Consider the following 21,652-nt stretch of genomic DNA (forward strand, 5'->3'; position numbering starts at 1 on the left):
TGGGAGGAAAGAACCAGTTCCACAAAGTTGTTGTCCGACTTTCCCAGGCATGCTCCCCACCCACTAATAGTAAATAAAGAAATACACACATACATAAGCTATTCATGACTTTTATCGGTCTATTCAGCATAGAGGATTCCTGGAAAGAAGGAATGGCTAGGCTGCTCTCACAGCCATGAGCAAGAAGATGTAAGTGAGGATGTTCTGTTGCTCTACTAGCAGTGAGGTTATTGCTCTTTTAATTTAATCCTTTGTCTGCCCTGGTGAGGACAAAGCACACTTCATTTCATGCAAAAGGCCTTCCTTAATGGAAGAGTCTGAGAAAACCCTTTAATGGAGGGGCTGTACACTGGATCACTTTGCCTCAAGCTGCAAAATCTATTAGTATCCCCAGTCTCCAAGGAGGCTGTGCTACAGCCAAGAGGCCGTTGGCAAGGAGCAGGATGGAGGAAGGGTGGGGGTGGGGTCTCTCACCAAGCCTTCCTCAGCAGGTGGAAAAAACTGAGTGGCTACCAGAAGAAAGCTCGCAGGGAGAACGTCTTTGGATCCCAGTCACCTGCATCCTCATCAGAATACAGAAGGAACCCCTGGGGACATAACTACATCAAGATATAAGCCCGAGCTCCCACCCAGCCATCAGCCCATGTGCATGTCACCACTGGGCACCTGAAATGTGGCTAGCCTAATGGTGGTGTGCATGTCACCACTGGGCACCTGAAATGTGGCTAGCCTAATGGTGGTGTGCATGTCACCACTGGGCACCTGAAATGTGGCTAGCCTAATGGTAGTGGGCCCAAGAGTAAAGCGGATACCATGTTTTAAGATCATATGAAAAGTGAACATAAAATATCTCACTTGTCATTTGGTGATATGTTATACATATTGAATTGAGCTATATTATAACTACTGTGACTGAGAAAGAGAGAACAGAGGTCTGTAGAGAGGAATTGACATGAGATCATACTTCAGAGGAGCTGTATTAAGAAAGACAGCTTTCAACCACAGTGTGTGTGTGTGTGGGGGGGGGGTGATTGGGCCTGAGAGTGGGAGAGATTCAAGTACAGAGCACATCATACGGTAGGCAGCATGGCAGGGCCTTGAAGGAGAGGAAGTTCCAAAGAACAGTTTCCTTAGGAGAGACAACTGCCATATTTAGCATGACAGGAATCCACACAACGAAGTGGCCCTTCTGACTCATGGGTTTTTGGGGAATGGTGAGAAGTTACACGCTTGTGACTTAGCCTACAGTCCAGGAGGCAGATGCTAGTTCAGACTTGGTCCTGGACACCAGAGGGGATGGACTTTGTCACTGCAGATTCCTGTCAGTTCTTCATCCTAAGGGACAAACTGAAGGGGTATGAGAGAGACGCAGCAGCGAGAGGGTCTGTGATCTAACAATGATTAACGCCGCCTGATTTCTTTTTAATGTGGCCACTGAAACACTGAAAACAACATATGCAGCATTTACTGCTGGTTGCACAGGATAGTGCAATAATGAACAAGGGTGGTTGAAGTGACATACAGCTTCACTCCCGTCATGTTTCTTTTAAAGGGATCCAGTGAAGCCGCAGAGGTGGTGGCTCCTGAATGAATCCCCAGTTTACATGCTCTGTGACATGCTTTCACTTCCCAAAAGGACACTAGCTCACCAGAGCACGTGGCTCTAGCAGGCCTTGCCCCTCTCCCCCATTCCCTCTGCCTTGCTAGAAACCATTAGATTACATTCCTGAAGCTGGCCACCAAGATCTATTCCCTTATTTGGCTGCTTCCTCCTCCTGAGGCTGACTACCAAGGTATGGCAATCAAAAGTCCCCTTTGGCTCACCTAATTAACATGCCCAGTTAAAATTAAACACCTCATCCTATCATGGCGTTACCCCTTTACCTTTATAAACCTCCATTTGCCTATGTGCCACATCTGTCTCCTTTCTATCCAGATGCAGTCCTTTTCCCCTCTGGGACAAATATCCCTTTCCCTTGTGCCCTTCCCCTTTCCCTTGTGCCCTTCCCCCTTCCCTTGTCCCCTTCCTCTTTCCCTTGTCCCCTGTCTCCTTTACCACCACATTCCAGCCCATTCTAACACAGACCTTCCTTCTCCTCTTAAAATCACACCTGCAAGGTCGTTTGCCGCTGTTTTCTGCCTGAGTCAGAAAGCAGCCACTTTTTCTTCCCCACTTAATAAAGGATCTCTCTGTGAAAACGGGTGCTTAGTGTCGTCTGTGCCTCATCTGGGGTCTGGGAGGACGCCCCCACTGTTCGGGGTCCCTTCACCCCTTAAACTGGATAAGGACTGGAATGTGTGTCCGTTTCCAGGGCCGGGGCTCAGTGTGGCTCTAGATCTGTCTCGAATCTCCCTTCATTTCGGGAGGGAGGCATATCGAGCCCATCAGCTAAGGTAACAGGCACAGAGGAAGGCCAGGTGGCTCTCAGTACGTTTCAGTGCTTACTCGAGTCTGTTCTCGCTCCGCTCATCGGTTCTGAGCACAGTACTAAAAACAACCTGAAGTTTGCATGCTAATTCAGCACTTGCCTGCTGTGTACAGGAGTCTGCATTCTTCATGCAGCAGCCGCATCTGTTCCCAGCATATGCCAAACACGAGAAACAAGTGTCCAAGCCTTTCTGATCAAACTTGTCACTGTGCAGACGCCCCGCTACGTCTAGATCCCCACAACCCCAAACTCTTGGGAACATGAGCAGTCAGGACACCTGAGTTTAAAGTTCCCCTGTGGTTGCAACTTCAGGCCAAAGGTGAGCAGCATGAACTTGGACAGTGGAGAGCTAGCCATAACCTTTCTGCTTTGCATGGCAAACCATGCCTCTCAGTACCCCCAGTGCCCACATCAAGCATGTGAACATGAAGGCCATGGAGAAGGTGGTATTGCCCGGACCATTATTACTTTTGTCCGGTTTTTGATCCTCTGGACAGTGTAAGCTGTTCAGTCCCATACACAACTTAAACACATCATTAATGCTTTCTTTGGCAAGCCAGAGGCACCTTTATCCAGACAGTCCCACAGCCTGCGCATGCCCAGGCTTACAGTTCCCCCGAAACCACTGTTTCCCTTGGGCATCCTCCCTTCCAGGCGACAACTGCACCTGAGATGGGTTTCTGAAGGGATAGAACCATATGCCAGCTGCATAACTTGGAGATGTATTAAAATGGAAATATAAAATAGAAATTTAGCTAGGTACAGTGGAGCATACCTGTAATCCCAGCACTTGAGAGGCTGAGGCAGGGGAGTTGCAAATTTGAAGCCAGCCTGGGCTATCAGACTCTATCTAAAAATATGAAAACACCAAAAATACAAAAATAGCCAGGTGTGGTGGCACACACCTTTAATCCTAGCACTTGGAAGACAGAGCCAGGCAGATTTCTGTGAGTTTGAGTTCCAGGATAGCCAGGGCTATGTAGAGAAACCCTGTCTCAAAAACCAAATTATTTACACACACACACACACACACACACACACACACACACACACACACAATATTGCTTTCAAAGCTAAAACGTCTTCACCTGGACCCTGTGGTAGTTTGAATGAGAAATGTCCCCCATGGTCTTGGGAATTTGAACTATTAGAGTTGATGCTTGGGTAGGATTAGGTGGTGTACATCACTAGGGGTGAGCTTTGAAAGCAAAGAGCTTCACCTATTTCCAGTTTCCTCCTTCCTTTGTGCTTTACAGTTGAAGATGTGTGCCACCAGGATTACAGCTGGCTGCCATGACTCCCAGGCATGATGGACCTTTATTATCCCTCTGGAACCATAAGCCAAAACAAACGCTTTCTTCCTTAAGTTTCCTTGATCACAGTGTTTTATCACAGCAACAGAAAAGTAACTAATACACACCACAGTACAATTTTTACAAACTTTGTAGTCATTATCATACTGAGTGATAATCATTTGATGTGTGCACCCATCATGCTCAGAACACAATACCCAAACATAACATCTGGCAATTAAGAAAAATGAAGAAACAAGAAGGTCCCTCTATCCTTGTCTCTGCTTTCTTTCCTAAGGCAGTACATCATAAGACCCTCGTCCCAGGGGCCTCTTGCTCCATACAGTGAGGCTTAGAGGAACTTGAATACACAGACTTCATTTAGGTACCCTTGTTTTTGTTTTTGACCAATTATAGTTTTACACAGTATCTATTTTTTTTCATGGAACCTGGGCATAAAAACACATAGTTAGGTTGGAGAGAAGGCTCAGTGGGTAAGATCACGTAGTATACAAACACGAGGATCTGAGTTCAGATCCTGGCACTCACGTAAAAAAAAAAAATAGCAGGTGAGATTGAACGTGTCTGTAATCCTAACACTGTGGGGACTCAGACACTGGAGCATCAGTGGGGCTTACTGGCCTCTGTCTAGCTCCAGGTTCAGTGAGAGACCCTGACAGGAAGGACAGAGCAGAGAGTGAGAGAACAGGGCACCCGGAGGCTTCCTCTGCCTCCTCCAGCTCTTGCACATGTGCATGCACATACGCATGCACACTCACATATGCATACACACTCCTCCACCCACACATATATAGCACTTCATTTTCGACAGGGCTCTGAAGCTTCATTGCTGAAGGTTTCCGTGTCCTATAAAACTTTGGTTAAATAATATGCTATGTTTTCATACTTTTTTTTGGTTTCATTGTTTGTTGTTTTTTGACACAGAGTTTCTCTGTGTAACAGCCCTGGCTGTCCTAGAACTCACTCTGTAGAACAGGCTGGCCTCAAACTCAGACATCCTCCTGCCTCTGCTTCCTGTGTACTAGGGTTGAAGGTGTGCTCCTCCACCATCTCCTGTGTACTAGGATTGAAGGTGTGCTCCTCCACCATCTCCTGTGTATTAGGATTGAAGGTGTGCTCCTCCACCATCTCCTGTGTACTAGGATTGAAGATATGCTCCTCCTCCATCTCCTGTACACTAGGATTGAAGGTATGCTCCACCACTGCCTCCTGTGTACTAGGATTGAAGGTGTGCTCCTCCACCGCCTCCTGTGTACTAGGATTGAAGGTGTGCTCCTCCACCATCTCCTGTGTACTAGGATTGAAGGTGTGCTCCTCCACCATCTCCTGTGTACTAGGATTGAAGGTGTGCTCCTCCACCATCTCCTGTGTACTAGGATTGAAGGTGTGCTCCTCCACCATCTCCTGTGTACTAGGATTGAAGGTGTGCTCCTCCATCACCTCCTGTGTACTAGGATTGAAGGTGTGCTCCTCCACCATCTCCTGTGTACTAGGATTGAATGTGTGCTCCAACACCATCTCCTGTTTACTAGGATTCAAGGTGTGCTCCTCCACCATCTCCTGTGTACTAGGATTGAAGGTGTGCTCCTCCACCATCTCCTGTGTACTAGGATTGAAGGTGTGCTCCTCCACCATATCCTGTGTACTAGGATTGAAGGTGTGCTCCTCCACCATCTCCTGTGTACTAGGATTGAAGGTGTGCTCCTCCACCATCTCCTGTGCACTAGGATTGAAGGTGTGCTCCTCCACCATCTCCTGTGCACTAGGATTGAAGGTGTGATCCTCCACTGCCTCCTGTGTACTAGGATTGAAGGTGTGCTCCTCCACCATCTCCTGTGTACTAGGATTGAAGGTGTGCTCCTCCACCATCTCCTGTGTACTAGGATTGAAGGTGTGCTCCTCCATCACCTCCTGTGTACTAGGATTGAAGGTGTGCTCCTCCACCATCTCCTGTGCACTAGGATTGAAGGTGTGCTCCTCCACCATCTCCTGTGTACTAGGATTGAAGGTGTGATCCTCCACTGCCTCCTGTGTACTAGGATTGAAGGTGTGCTCCTCCACCACCTCCTGTGCACTAGGATTGAAGGTGTGATCCTCCACCATCTCCTGTGTACTAGGATTGAAGGTGTGCTCCTCCACCACCTCCTGTGCACTAGGATTGAAGGTGTGCTCCTCCAACATCTCCTGTGTACTAGGATTGAAGGTGTGCTCCTTGACCATCTCCTGTGTATTAGGATTAAAGGTGTGCTCCTCAACCATCTCCTGTGTACTAGGATTGAAGGTGTGCTCCTCCACTGCCTCCTGTGTACTAGGATTGAAGGTGTGCTCCTCCAAATTCTAATGTGTACTAGGATTGAAGGTGTGCTCCTCCACCATCTCCTGTGTACTAGGATTGAAGGTGTGCTCCTCCACCGCCTCCTGTGCACTAGGATTGAAGGTGTGCTCCTCCACCATCTCCTGTGTACTAGGATTGAAGGTGTGCTCCTCCACCGCCTCCTGTGCACTAGGATTGAAGGTGTGCTCCTCCACCACCTCCTGTGTACTAGGATTGAAGGTGTGCTCCTCCACCATCTCCTGTGTACTAGGATTAAAGGTGTGCTCCACCATTGCCTGGCTGTGCTTCCCTCTTCCAAACAATCTTCTGCCACTAGGGTGTCAGCTGTGACCACTGTAAGGAAAAGACTGTTATTTTTTCCTCCAGTCTCAGGAATGGCTTACTTCTAGACTGTCAAATTCTTCAGATCAGTGTAATTTCATCTTTGTTTCCAGATGATCTAACATGCCTGGATAGCACTCTTGGTAGTAGTCCAAACAAACTAAACAAATAAGGAACATTTTGGTGTGGTGATTAATCCACTCTAAGAACTCTTTTCCACTGGTCCTTCTCGAGTAGTAGTGGCCAGAGGACATAGATTTGATCAGTGACAATTATCGAAAGTATTAATATACTTTGCTACCCAAAAGCAACATACTAGGCTGGCCTGTCTCCTTTACCCTAAACCCCATCTTACTTCCTTTTCCTCTGTTTGACTTTAGATCATCGTGACAGAACATGTGAACAGCCATCTTGCAACCATGAGGTGAAAAAACAGGACAAAGCAAAACATGCTCCATATGGAAGAACAGAAACAGAAAGCATTCAGCCTTCTCCAAACGGCACAGCACCTGCCCTGGGTGGTCTGGCTGTCCCCAGACTTCTGGATTATGGGAACACACACACACACACACACACACACACACACACACACACACACACACACACACACAATGCACACACTCAAATTCATCTCCTATGGTTATATTTTCTGTTATCTGCCCTCCATGAGAAGTATCCTCTCAGTAAATACTCATTTAAAGCACTTACTATTTGTTGCATAACAGTTTCCTGAAACATTCCATCCTGCAGGGAAGCTCCTTAAGCAGGAAGGTAAACACCTCAAAGTAGCTTCAAGAAGTCCCTGAAACTGACCAGATTCACCAGGGCCCTCCCTGCCACAGTAAGCAATACAGCTTCAAAGGATTCTGAGACCAGACCATCTGCCTGGAAGAGGTTCAGGCCAACTGAGGCACCTGGGAAGGACACGCTCCAACCTGTTGAGCTGCCTGTAGGCTGTGCAGTGTGCTCCAGGCTCCTGGCTTTTGTGAGCTGTCACCTGTGCTGGGGTGCGCCTTGGTGATGCAACTGTCTTTGAATCATTTCTGCTCCTGTTAGCAACCCCTCACCCATATTCCTGTAAGTAGCCCCAATAAATGTTTTGGTTCACCAAATTGGACTTTGGTGGTATCCATGTTTTGGTCTGTTGTGGGCTCCCTGTCTGGGGCGAGTGTGTGTGTGTGTATGTGTGTGTGTGTGTGTGTGTGTGTGTGTGTGTGTGTGTGTGTGTGTGTGATCTCCCCTGTAAGAGTTTTGTCACACAGTGTTGTTGCTTTCAGTAGTGTGTGCATCCACCCATTCCACGTTCTCTTCTTCATGCCAATGCTGACTCAAATGAATCTTGAACAAAAGAATGAATGAATCTTTTTTAAAAAATGACATCTTCTAAGAAAAACAACTATCTGTTATTTTAGAGATGCCCGCAGTAACCTTCCAGCAGCTATTTCAGACCCTGTGGCAACCTGCATTGGTCCTGGAGATTATTCCCTTGGATCGCTTTGTCCTGTTAGAAAAACCAGTTCTGTTGAAGCTGCAGATCCGCAGCAAAAGGAAGAAGCTGCAGCCTGACCGTCCTGTTTCAGAGTACTCTTCTCTAGATGGTAGGGCTGGCAGCTGGGCACCCTGCGCCCTTGGTAAACCTTCGTGTTTTCCTCCAGGCTATCCAGGCAGCTGCAGGGCAAGTACAGCCTCATCAAAGCAAAGCAAGGCACCCTTCCCAGGAACAGCTCAGACGCTTCACCTGGGGTTGGTGGGTCTGAAAGCCCCAGCTCCAAGAGGGAATCTGAGTTCAAATGGGAGAAAGGAACCCTAAGCCTTCTCAGACTGGATGGTGAGGCAACTCTCTGGGACCCAGTCCCTGTCTGCACGGAAAATCCCCGAGACTTAATTTTCCTTTAAAAAGAAAAACACCTTTGCTGCAAGCTTGAATGTCTCTTAGGAAGAATGTCGGTGCCTGGTTGGCTGTGTATTTCCTGTGCTCATGTTCAAAATAGCATGGTGGCTTCGCATCATCTTGAAAGCGAGTGCTGTCGGCTTGGCTGGCCTGGGCCGGGTGGCTTTGCATGCAGCCTCTCACGTGAGCTCGCCCTGCCTACACCAGGTACTCTCCTGCTTTTGCTGTCACTTGGGAAGCACAGGCGCTCAACAAAGTAAGAGTTTGTCCGGGATCACAAAACACCTTGCACCCAGAGCCCTGGCAGGACCTTGGAAGTGGCAGTACCTCCCCCTGCTGTCCTTGCTACCCACCTGACAGGCTTGGCCATCAGGCTCCTGCCCCGAAGGTGGTGTGTACAGCAGCAGCCTCGGATACTTACGCTGAGGGGTATGTTCCGGCTTGTGTCTTCTGGGTCAAAGGCCTCCACTTGGTAAATGAATCCAGGATTTGTTCTTTCTACTACATAGAGGTTTAAACCTGTTCCGAGTCGAAAGGGAATAAGAGTGTCTCATCAGATAGGGAATTCTGACACCAAGCCATCCAGACGCTGCAGCTGAAGGGAACCAGCTAGGCATGCTGGCATCATGGGACAGAGGGAGCAGCCATGACAAGACCCAGGGACATACTGCTTGAGCCAAGCTGTTTATGAAGATCACTATGATGCTAGGTGTCACGCCTCAGTCACCTCCTCCACTGGGAGGTGACTCTGGACTGTCATTAGCTGGAAAGAGGACCAGATGAGAGGGAAGATAGAAGCCACCTTATTGCCTCCAGTGTGACACCAGTCACATCCAGATCCATCTTCTTATGCTAAAGTGACCCTGTGAGACATGCATAGACTTTCAGCAGCAGGGAGTGGGGGTGAAGACACAGAGAGGGGTCGGGGACGGACAGGACTAAAGAGTGCTTTGAGAGGTTCGCTAAGTCTGAGAAGCCTCTTAGCTGGCCAAGAGACATTGGGCAAAACAGACGGACGTCTGAGTTTTGAGTTAGGGAGAGCCCAAGAGGAACAGCGGACTTGGGGCTCTCATTGCACAGAGTACACACAGCCAGGAGCTTGGCGAGATCTGGTGGGAAATGCCCCTAGGTTCCATCTTTTTTATTTTTATTGTTTTTTTAAGTTTATTTATTATCAATATCTGTGTGTGTGAATGCACATGTGCACATGTGTGCATGATGTGTGTGGGTGTGCATGCCACAGTGTGTGTGTGAAGACAGAGAGTAACTGTGTGGCTCAGCTCTCTCCTTCCCTTTGATGTATGTGCTGGGTGTTGAACTCAGGTTGCCAGGCTTACATAGTAAGAGGTCTTACCTGCTGAACCATCCCATCACCCCTTGTTCTTACTTTTTGTGATGTTGAGGATTGAACCCATGGTGCTGTGCGTGTTATGCAAGCAGTCTGCCACCAAGCCACATCCCCAGACTTCCATCCTTAGGTCGTCCCCACTGGCTCCCAGGCAGGCCCTGAGCATGGGGTACCCACAGAGTCCGTGAGGGAGAGCAAGACAGCCGGACAATGGCTGCAGAATAAGGTGACAAACCTGGGGCCGAGCCCAGGTTCCCCTACATTTCCCACTTTGAGTTCCCTGCATTCAGTGTTCTTCCCAAGACAGAGGGACAGAGAGAAGCACAGACGCAAGGCTCTAAAAGCTGCTGGGTGTCAGGACTGGGCGTGCCTAGGAAGACATTCCGTTTCCCCTGCTCGTTAAGCAGATGCCTTTTCTGAGGAAACAGCTGCTTCTTCATTTTCTTTTTCTGTTTGGCTCTGCCCCGCAGGGTCCTCTATGATGCCACTGTCTGGGTATGTCTCACCTTGTGCCAAGTTCCCTTGAAACTGAGGCGGCTCGTTCACATCTGTCACCTGAACAGTTAGGACCTGCAAGTCTGTGACACCAACATCATCTTTAACATAAATCTGCAAATCAAATATTCTTGGTCCTGTTTCAAAATCCAGTTGTTCCTTCCCAGTGGTGACAACCTAGAACGAAATGCAAGATTCTCAGCAACACACAGGAAAGGCCAGCTTTGTATGCAAGCGCTTCGCCAGGGGCTCTGACTAGGAAGGGCGCATCCTGCCTCCTGGTGACCATTCTCCACTCACCGTCAGAGGCAGCTCCTCTTCTGCCTTGTCCTTCCACCATAAGCCCCGCCCCCAGGACACTTCTCAGACGGCACTCCTGGGGGTGATGCTGCTTTTCATAGGAAAAAGCAAAACTATTCCAGAGACATTCTGGTGTGATTAACTGGAGATGGAAAGCCACAGAACTGAATACCTACCACACTTAGCACTAGACCCCCAGACAGGCACTTTAGCTACCCTGGACACAGCTCCTACAAGCCCAGGCACATTTCTGTGGGTTAGTTATCCCCTAAAAGGCTCGTGTTGAAATGGAATGACCGGTGTTCCACCACTGGCTGATGTGAGCTAACCAGTAAGAGGCGGTGGATGGTGAGCACACTGTCCTCCTGAGTGAATCAATGCTTCAGTCTCGAGAGTGGGCTGCCACAGAGCCAAGCCAGCTTCCCAGGCCTTCCTCCTTTAACCATCTCACTCTCGTCCTTGTCCCCTCGCCACGTGTGTCGGTCAGGCTCTTCTGCAGGGCCCTGGCCGGGTACCAGCACCTTGACTTTGGACACCCAGCCTCCGGAACAGGAAAAATCACTTGCTTTTCTTCACAAGTTACCCAGCCTATGGCGTGCTGTTGTAGGAGTAGACTGATATCAGAGTGAGCAGACATCCAGGATTAACCTCCTTCTCTCCTGTCCCCTCCTCCCTGTCTTCCTCTCCGTCTTCTTTTGCATTAGTGGGGATTGAGCCCAGAACCTCACACATACTAGGCTAGTACTCTACCCCTGTACTCTAACCCTAGCCGAAACATTGTATTTCTTCTAGAACTTTGCCAGGACACTTAGCATCACGTGATGAAAGCACTTGGCTCTGGTTGTTACTCTGCTGAACTTCCATATGACCCCAGAGGAGTTGCTGACCCTTCTGCCTTTATTCCCACATGGCTATAACTAAGCGAGCCAGCCCTGGACTAGGTGAGCTGCTGACACTTTGTAACAGAGGTGAGGGTCAGGAGGGAGAAGAGTTTGCTGTAAGCTATCTCTATTTAGAGAGGGCTGCATGGAGGGCTGCATGGAGGAGGTGGCAGGTATCAAGTTTGATCTTGCAAGATCTAGACTGGTTACAAGAAGAGATGGTAGCCACAGGTGTGAATGTGCACAGTGGAGGGAGACAGGGTGGAGGGTGGAGAAGGAGGAGGTGGTCTGGCATCTACAGAGAGCCTGTCTGTGTATACGCCTCATAGCCACTTATCCAGAGCTGGGCCATCTGTGCTGTCTATGGACAGTGAGGCAGACTAGTACATCATAAGCAAAGACTCTGAACCAAACTAACTGACTTCAAAGCTCAATTTCCCATTACGTAGCTTTCCCATGCCTCAGTCTTACCATCTGTAATACAAGGATAAAGTAACACCTGCTTCTTATATAAGGTCGTTGTGGATCTTGAATGAGCTAACTCAAGGGCTGTGCCCAGCACCATCTGGCACTAAGAACCCTGTGCAAAGGTTGACTTCATCCCTGGGTCGTGGAAACTGCTTGGGGAGTACACATCCAGCCAGCCAGCAGACACAGTCCAGTGCCTCCTTATACACCAGCTTCCTGCTCAGGCTGGAGCCTCCTTTATGTCCTGTTAGACGGATCCTGTCCTTCCACATCACCTACTGCTGCTTCCTTCTCCTTGGAACTAGCTGGGACTCTCTACAGGAGGCAAGCAGACTTCTCACAAGCATCCAAAGTTTGCATCTTAGAACCAAAAGAACCATGCGACTACCAACATGGATTGGAGCTGTTGGTACCTTAATTTCCAGAAATGGAAAAACTGGTCTCACCAGTGCTTACAAATGTTTATGGATCTGCCACTTGCCAAGCTATTTTGGTGTTTTATTTGTCATGACAACTGTAGATCGGCAAACATCACTCCACTTCACCTACAGGGAAGCTGAGTCGGGGGAGGGAAGGGACTCTCCTGAGGCACCAGGTGGGAATGGGGAGCTTCAGTTTAGCAACAGAATTCTGGGGTAAAATTGTAAGTTTGGTTTTGTGTTTGTGGGCTTCAGCATCATCCTGAGCAAAGCTGAGCAAAGTTTTGGGTCCATAGCTCTCAGAACAGTTAACAGGAGAAGAGATGAGAGGAAGGCACTGGCCTCCGCAGGACCTTGGACAGCTCCTGGGCTGTGCTGGGTCCTACCTGCTGTCCCTCCCCTGCCTGGGTGGCTCAGAGCTATCCTTAGTGACTCTTGTCCAAGAGACCGACATCCCCCTCCCCCAGGGTGGGTGCGTCACTAGTCCTATAGTGCTAAGGAGACCCTCTGCTTGGCAGTAGTGAGGTCTACTTGTGAATTAACAGCTCAATTAAATATGTTTTGTTTTGTTTTTTTAATGAGATCTCCAGAGCTAGATGACCTGGTTTCTAGTCACAGTCAGCTACATATTAGCTGTGCAAGCTAGAACAAACAACTCAGTCTTTCTGTGCTTCATTCTCCTTGTCTGTGGAGCCATGGTACCTTGAGGATTTCAAGAGCAGGTGTGAGTGTGAGAATCATTTTCAGTGGTGTCCAGAACACAGGATGTACTCTGTAAGTGTGAGCAGTTAGCAGGACTTAGGGGAACAGACTGGCAGCAGCTACCCAATGCAGGCCATATGCTAAGAATAGATAGGCAGGGCAGCTGAGTCCTGGAGCCAGCATCTGGGTCCTGGGAACTTCTGTGGGACGATGATGTGAAGACTGACTGAACCCATCCCAGAGTGGAGAGACACTGGGCTCTGGCCTCAGGGAATGGGTTCTACAGGGCAGCTGTCGGCCCCTGACCTTCCTCTTTCTTTGGAGCTCCCCTAGTAATGCAGAGGATGAGCTACATTTAAGAACACCAGTATGGCTGGTTGGTGGTGGCACATGCCTTTAATTCCAGCACTCGGGAGGCAGAGCCAGGCGGATCTCTGTGAGTTCAAGGCCAGACTGGCCTACAGAGTGAGATCCAGGATAGGCACCAAAACAACACAAAGAAACCCAGTCTCAAAAAAAAAAAAAAAAGAAAGAAAGAAAAGAAAAGAAAAGAAAAAAGAAAAGAAAAAGAAAAAAAGAACACCAGTATGGACCCCATGGAAGCAACTCAGTCTAGACTAGGCAGGCTTGAGCCCAGTATGTCCCACAAGGATCCAAGGGACCCATGGCAGAGCTGGCTCTAAGTTCAGGAGGCGGCCGGACCTGTTGAGTAAGGGGACTGAATGGTGAAGGAGGAGAATGCTGAAGGCCAGCAAGTCCAGACCCTGGATCCTAAAGATGTCCTCAGGCAGGCTCTCCCTAGAGGGAAGTGACAACTTTGGGAAAAACTCACATGACAAGCTAGAAAACAGAGCACCATGGTGTGACACATGAGTGCGAATATTTGGGTCTGAGGCATCTGAAAGGAAAGGTGCACATTGCGGGTCTAGACATCGAGACTTCTGCTTACACATAGGTGTGTGTCTTTCATATTAAATATACTTGCTCTTTCAGATTGTCCCCTAAAAAAGTCACAGAGTCACAGCAGAGTAGACTCCCTAGATTCAAGGTCACCAAGGACCCCAAATGTCAAGATTCACCTCCTCCCTTCCAAAGAACAGGGTAGGCCAGTGCACACTACCACCCAGTAACATGTGAGGTCAGAATGTACAAGGGGACTGCAGAAGAAGAGAAGGAAAGGCCGAGGAGCCTGGACATCTAGCACAGGGGCTCTGTGGTCACTTGGCAGAGAAGAAGTTAGAGCAGTAGTGGAGGAAGGGTCTCTGGAGTCCTGTGTGTATCTTCTTACAGACACAAGGCACGAATCAGAGGCAGCTCACCTCAAAGCTGGTCCCTGATAGTCTGTTCACCCTGAAGGCTTCAGTGAAGGGACTCGGGTTGACCACCATCGGAAATCCTGGCATTACAGGTGACAATGATACTGATAAATTCACAGAAAACTCATGCACCGAAGTTGCAGGTGGAGCATTCTCTGGCACATTGCTGGTAGCGGGCAGGTGGATCAGGTGCAGTGCTTCTCCTCCTGCAGATTCAGACAGAGACGGCATAAACACCAAGCTGTTGGCTGGAAACAGAGGTTTCATTGCTTGGTCTGTGACTTCATTTCGTGGCAACCAAGGGGCCTGGTCATTCCCCAAGACTGAATGCTTTCTAGACACTGGAAGTGAAAACATGAGGTCTTCTGGGAGCCAAGGAAACAGCCAGAGCAAACAGCCATGAAATCTGCTGCCGCTGGGGAACAAAGGCTCTGTTCTCCCTCCTCCCTCCCAGCCTTGGAAGAGCTGGAAAAGAACCACTTAAAAGCCTTAGTGTGGTAATGATGCTGTCTCTTGCAGGGTCTTAGTATGGTAATGATGTCCTCTCTCTTGCAAGGGCCCAGAAGATTCTGGAAGCTTATTTTCCTTCTCGAGGCAATGTTGGATTCATGAGGTCATCTGAGAATTGAGTGTGCATGACTAGAGAACTCCAGAATAGTGGGGGATTTCTCCTCAGCCATTAACAATGTCAAGGACAATGAATGGTCTGTTGCTGGAGGCTGTTTGGGGGCATCCTGTGGAGGATCAGTCAGTGTGATTAATACTAATTTCACAGAGGAGAAAATGAGAGAGTCAGGAGGGCACATGGATCGCTTTGGGCTTCACTAGAGAGGGAATTTTATAATTTAAGAGAGAATGTGCTTCTCCTGGAACAGAATGGGGACTATTCTAAGGTCCCCATGATATTGTGCTAGCCTTGGCCACAGCAGAAGCCATATTCCCTCATGTTTTTATAATCTTGCTAACTATAGTGGACGGGGGCTGTGTGGTGGTTTGAATAGGAATGGCCCCTATAGACTCAGGTGTTTGAATGCTTGACCCACTGTGAGTGGGACTAATTGGAGGTGTGGCTTGTTGGAGGAAGTGTGCTACTATGGAGGTGGGCTTTGGGGTCTCATTTAAGTTCAAGCTAGGCCTAGTACGGCAGTCTACTTCATGTAAAGAGATGCCCTGTCCTTCTGTGACCTCTTCTCAGGATAAGGTCATGTGCCAGGATCATGCAAATGAAGTAAAAACCTTGGAAGCATTCACAGGAGATACTGGAAGCAAAGGTAGCCATGGTAGAATCCCAGTGCACCATTCTCCAGATCCCCTGCCAGCAAAGAGGCAGGCACAGTGATAGCACTGCAATAATCAAGGGGCTAGGGTCTGCATGTTAAAGTGGTACATTAGTGAGATGCAATACTCAGAGCATTAACACATTCATTCTACAGGTAAGATGGATGAATGTCCCAAGGCACCCAGCTCAAACTGATGTGCCAGTGGTGACCAGCCAAGTTGTAGCAAGGAGAAGGTTGGAGGCTCAAGGCCAACTCTTCTTCCCAAGACACCTCATTTCCATCCTATGGCTGGTCTTCTAGAAGGTTCTTTCGGAGTCTGGTGAGCAGGCAAGAGGCTTTAATGGAATTTGACTTTCACATGTGTCTTAATTAAGAATCAAATTAGGATTGCTGGCATTTAACACATGGACAATGAAGAGGCCTGTGGAGATGGATCAGCAGACACAGGGCCAGCTGTGACATCTTGATGCATGAAACACTGTTTCCCATGAGTCACAGCCTTTCTAGGAATGCACCTCTGGGGCCTCCTCCTGAGCCAGTGTTGAGACGGTTAAAGCCTTCCTAGCTTCAGTTAATGGCAGAAAGCTGACCACCCTGGGCCCCCAGCACTAAGTGGTAAGGCATGACCTGTTTCTCTAAGTTACAGCTCTGCTTTTGAGACACAAAACAGCCCTCACCTGAAACTGTATCAGCAAATATTCCTTCAGGGACCAGTAAGATGGGACCAATGGGTAAAGATGCTTGCCATACAGGCCTGATGCCCTGAGCTCAATCCCTGGAACCCATATAGAGGTGGAAGATGAGAACTGATATGTGGAGGTCAGAGGACAACTTTGTGGAGTTAGTTCTCTAACATCCATGTGCATGCCATGGCATACCCCACCATATGTGCACTAGTAATAAATACACAAACAAGTAGTCCTTTGTTTTCTCCATTAATCAAAGAGTGTGGAGGAAAATGCTGCTGTGGAGCAGAGATTTGAAAAGAAAACTTTCAGCTTCACTACTGCTTAACCATGTGACTGGGCTGGACCCTGATCTTCTGTGGGACTCCAGTGTCAACTCTCTTGTGGCACTGGTGCTACCCAAATGGCTGCTAATCGGGGTTCACTTGCTAAGAGATACCCACAGGAGCCTAGTGACAAAATCTGCAAATCTACAGTTTGTTACAGAAAAAAAAAAAGTACTGTAGAGCAAAAACACAAAGGAGACTATCATGCTGAAGGCTGCTCTTAACAAGAGGTCCAGAGCTAGGGCCAGGCTCCTGCTGTCACCTTTGCCCTAAGGGCTTTGGAATGAAGCACTTTCTTGGATTATGAACCACTGATGCATGCACAAATACTGTCTTGGCCCATTTTGTGGTGCAATAACAGAATACCACCAATCAGGCAATTTATAGACTATGAGTTTCTTTGGCTTATACTTACGTATGCTGGGAAATTCTAATTGAGCGTTTGTACATGGTGAGGTCCTTCTGGCTGCTCCATAATATGACCTCTTAAAATGAAAAAGGGCCTAGCTTGCTGTTTGAGATACAATTTCGTTTTGCAGCCCAGGCTATCCTGGAATTCACTGTGTAGCCCAGGCTGACCTCAAATTCATGGCACTTCTCCAGTAGGACAGGGAAGAAAAGACTTGGTCCTCAGTGTTGGTTCTGACCATCACATCAGCTGTGTTGGTCTGGGAGCCTCACTCTGCCGTTGCCCTGAGAAGAATGTCTCCTAACACCACAGAGGTGGGCAATGTGGGGAGGAGAGCAGCAAGAAAAGCTCTTCTGAGACCTGCTCTGAAGAGAAGAGACATCTTTTGTAATCTCTTTGGATGTTACATATACCACAGGAAGACTTTCTGGAAATTGACTCTCGAATTTTCAAACGATGTGAATGAGAGCATTAAGAAGCTGTTTCATGGGCTGGAGAGATGGTCCAGCAGGTAAAGTGTTTGTTGCCCAAGCCTGCCAACCTGAGCTCTAGGACGCACAGAAAGGTGGAAAGAGGGAACTGACTCCACAAAGTGGGCCTCTGACCTTCACATGTGTGTGGTGGTTCACTCCCCACCCCAATACCACACACACATAATGATAATTAATAAATAATTTTTTAGGCGAGGCAGTGGTAGCACATGCCTTTAATCCCAGCACTCAGGAGGCATAGTCAGGCAGTTCTCTGTGAGTTTAAGGCCAGCCTGGTCTACAGAACAAGTTCCAGGATAGCCAGGGCTACATAGAGAAACTCTGTCTTGAAAAAACAATAATAATAATAATAATAATAATAATAATAATAATAATAATAATAATTTTAAAGCAGTTACGGGACTGGAGAGATGGCTCAGATGCTAAGAGTACTGATTGCTCTTCCAGAGGACCCAGGATTGATTCTCAGTGCCTATGTGACTGATAACAATCATTTGTATCTCCAATTCCAGGAAATCCGACACTGTCTGGCCTCTGTGGACACCACATGCACATAATGTACAGAAATACAGCCAACCAACCAACACACACACACACACACACACACTCCAAAAAAAAAGATTTTTAAGTGACAGTTATACCTAGTTTCATAAGAGGAATGAAATACCGAACCTCAGGCCTTTTCAGATTTTCTCACACTGTCTGGCAGAGGTTCAAGCCCAGCTGATAGGATCAGGGAGCTTCCTCAAGACATGCGTGATTTCCCCAGCCTGGTGCTCATGGAAAAAACTCCAGTCCAGGGGCCTGATGCTGTTTTTGTTCACATCAGACTTCTAGACTCCAAGGAAGTCCTTCACTGCCCAGTGCCCCCGGGATGCTTCATTTCCATGGAGCACAAAAGCTTTTTTAAAAGAGTAGACAGCTTCCATACACCTCGGATTTAAGTATCCTGGGTCCTCTGGCTGGTGAAGAACATGTGGTCCTGTGGTGCTTACAGAGTGCAAAGGCTTTGTTCTCGGCTCCTCCCCATGGATACAGTCAGGAGTTTGTCTCCTTTCTGTTCTCTGGGGATTTCCTTTGTAAGTCATTGTCAGTACTGCACGTGATAGTTTCCCAAACAGAAACTTTCATTTTCCCTCATCTTGGTAGGAAATGGGGGAGACAGAAGCCGAGTCAAACACAGATAGGAAGTAGGCAGAAGATCTGAAGCTCTACATTTGGTGAAGGTTCACCAGTAAATGTGAAAGACACAGACACACCTGCACCAGACTCTGAAAAGATGATGATCAACTCAATTAAATATATACTGGATGCCACCATGATCGTGGCGGCCCACAGAGCACTAAGACATTGTTGGGCTGGCATTGCAGTTTCAGAGACGGTTAAGAGACAGGTCAGACACTTCAGAGGTGAGTCACGGAGCTCATGTCAGCTTGTTGGGCACCTGGGCATTGTACTGAGCTGTCAGCATAGAAAACACAGAGAGCCAAGGGCCCTTCCAGGGAGCAGTGGGAAAAGGGTCTGTGATGAACCAGAGCAAGTGGGAGGGATCTAGGGGATGGCGGGGCCTGATACTAGGACCTGAGAAATAAAAGAGGAGGCTGTTTTGCTTTCTTGGGGGCCCCTTCGTGCTGAAGGCAGGTGCACATTGTCTGCCCTCACACCCAGAATCCCTCAGACCTCTACAGTTTAGAGTGACCATTATGGTCAGATTCTCAGACTCACAAAAGATGAGAGACAGCCAGACCACATCATAGAAGTCCATCAAAAGGTAGGTCTTGACCATGGTGGAAAATGAGTGATTCAGCATGTGGTCGACTAGGCCAGAAGGGATTCCTGGTGGGAAATCCCATCTTCAGATAGGAAATCCCAAGCACCCAAGGACTTGCAAGCCTGTGCAATTTGTTTATTCCACACATCTGAAGACAACATTCCAAATGAGAGAAGCTACTCCCTGCATTCCATCTAACTTCACTGCTCCCTATTGACAATAAATGTCACCCCTCAACTCAAACAATTATAGCTCAAAAACTCATATTTCTGGAGAACCTTCAAATGTTTACCTCAAGTAAGCACCTGGATGGTTCATGGCCTACTTTAACTCTGTAGCTCTGTCCTCCACAGGCTAAAGCCTCAGGCAAAGCACTCTCAATATGAGGAAGCCCCGTTATATTTTTTATTAGTAGGTCAGAGAAGAAAATCAAATGTTCATTTTTATGGATCTTGAAAAAGCATTTTGATTTAAAAATCCATTTTGATTTAGAACTAATAATCCAGATAAAACCATCTCCTAAATGTAGAAAACATTTCTGCCTTACACCAAAAGCTAGCATCCTGCCTTGGGGTACAGAAACAGAAACATACATTTTCCTCATTAGTTATAAATGGTCAGAAAGGACGGGTTGGCAATTAGATAAGAGAAAGAAACAGCACGTAGAACAATCAGAGTAGAGGACTACCAATGTTCGTTCTCTTCAGTCCTGCAAAGTACATTCGATTAAAGGGCAAACCATTAAAAATAGTAAGATCAGTCGTTAACCGGCATCCATACCTTGTATGACAGTAAGCTAAAGGATAAAAGGGAAGAGAAGATTTTTATCTACAAATGTAAAGAAAGAAAAATAACTACCACAAATAACTGAGGTTTGAATGTAAATACCAACATAAAGGAAACTAACTGACCCCTGAGGGAAGCAAAGGAGGATTTGAGCAAATACCTAGAACTCTGATTAGGGGACTCAGCAGCATAAATCATCATACTACCTTTTACTAAGCATTTACTATGTTCTAGGTCCTTCTCTGAGTGTTTCATCATATAACTCACCAAAGATGTAAATTACCCCTAAATTAACCTGCAAATTAACGTGAGTGAATTCTATTTATTATGCATATATTACTTATTCAAAATATAAAATTTAATTAAAAAAGCTTAATTTCAATAATCCAAACTGAAGGTATTCTTTAAAATTATACAAGATTCTTGGGGGCTTAAGGGTTAAGAGCACTGGCTGCTCTTCTGGGAGACTCGGGTTCAATTCTCAGCACTTACATGGCAGCTCACGGCTGTCTGTAGCTTCAGTTCCAGGGGACCTGACACCTTCACACAGACATACATGTAGGCAAAATACCGACACACATAAAATAAATAAACCTTTAAAAAAATAATAATAACACAAGATTCCTGAAGCTCTTGAATGGGGGAGAGAGTGTGGAAGAGTCAGGTGGCGTCTTGGCCCTTTATCAGAAGGACTGGCCTTGGCTCACAGCTCCACAGCTGCCCTCCATATCTGTTTCCCTGCCGGATGGTTTGCCAAGTGCAATGCCTGGAAGATGACAAATTGTCACAAAGACTGACTTGACATCCGAACCCAACTAGGCTCTGAGAAACATTTTCCCAACCTGGGTTCTCAGAAAGACTCCTTACCAGGCCAGTCACAGCAGAGTGAGGCCTGGACAAGCCTGGGCTCTGCTGTGGTTCTCTAAGTGCGTCTGCTCCAGGACCCCGGCCCCAGGATGCAGGCCACCCCAAAGTGGCTGCCTTTCACTCCTCACAGCCAAGAAACCCTCACAGGAGTGCAGACTCACAATGGCCACGTCCTCTCTGGGGGCATTCTCACAAAATGGTGTCCAGCAAAGCAAGCAGGCCAAGCAGCTTTACAGTATAGAGCTCCTACCTGAGGTGACCCCCAGGAGAGCAAGGACAATGACTGCCCCCTGCATACTGGATGGCTCCCTGTGTGTATGGCTATCCAGGACCTTCATCCAGTGTTCTGGCCCACATCTACTCCAGAGACCACAGTCTTCCTTCCCCTCGTGACCTGGTTGCCAGGCAGGAAATCAAACAGGCTTTGGTGGTAACTAAAGGAGACTATAAACACTGCAGTCTGTTTGTTCCTTGACCTACTTGTGAGATAATCTGCCACCAGACAGGCCGGCTACCCATCCTAGTTAGCCTAAGGTCTGTTCCCAAAGTCCTCATCCATGTATCTCCACAGAGAACTCAAGGGAAGTCAGAAGAGCAAAAAGTGACCCACTGAGTCGGTGGTCAAAGCTGCATGTCCCAGTCATTATGAACACAGGGCCTGTTGTCATTTACCCAGTCAGGGCTTCAGGTGAGGACGTCTCTACTGATCTGAACTGAGGAGCAGGACTCAGACCTGGAACTCACTGAGACTCATTCTCAAGACAATGGCTATGAGCTGGGACCAGACGTCTCCGTAAAGCAGACACCCGGTAGACGGT

At 47.7% G+C, this 21,652-nt stretch overlaps 1 protein-coding gene across 1 annotated transcript in view; it reads right to left on the reverse strand.

Annotated features, from left to right (window-relative positions):
- The window catches only part of Cdhr3 (cadherin related family member 3), a 78,383-nt gene extending 57,253 nt beyond the window's left edge, over positions 1–21,130 (reverse strand). The window contains exons 1-4 of the mRNA XM_059279853.1: positions 21,085–21,130; positions 14,222–14,424; positions 10,144–10,309; positions 8,711–8,808 (exon numbers count right to left, since the gene is read on the reverse strand). Coding sequence (XP_059135836.1) covers positions 8,711–8,808; positions 10,144–10,309; positions 14,222–14,424; positions 21,085–21,130 — 513 coding nt within the window. The remainder of the gene's footprint in view (positions 1–8,710; positions 8,809–10,143; positions 10,310–14,221; positions 14,425–21,084) is intronic.
- Positions 21,131–21,652: the final 522 nt, after the last annotated feature.

Source organism: Peromyscus eremicus, chromosome 14 (assembly GCF_949786415.1).
Source record: "Peromyscus eremicus chromosome 14, PerEre_H2_v1, whole genome shotgun sequence".
NCBI lineage: Eukaryota > Metazoa > Chordata > Mammalia > Rodentia > Cricetidae > Peromyscus > Peromyscus eremicus.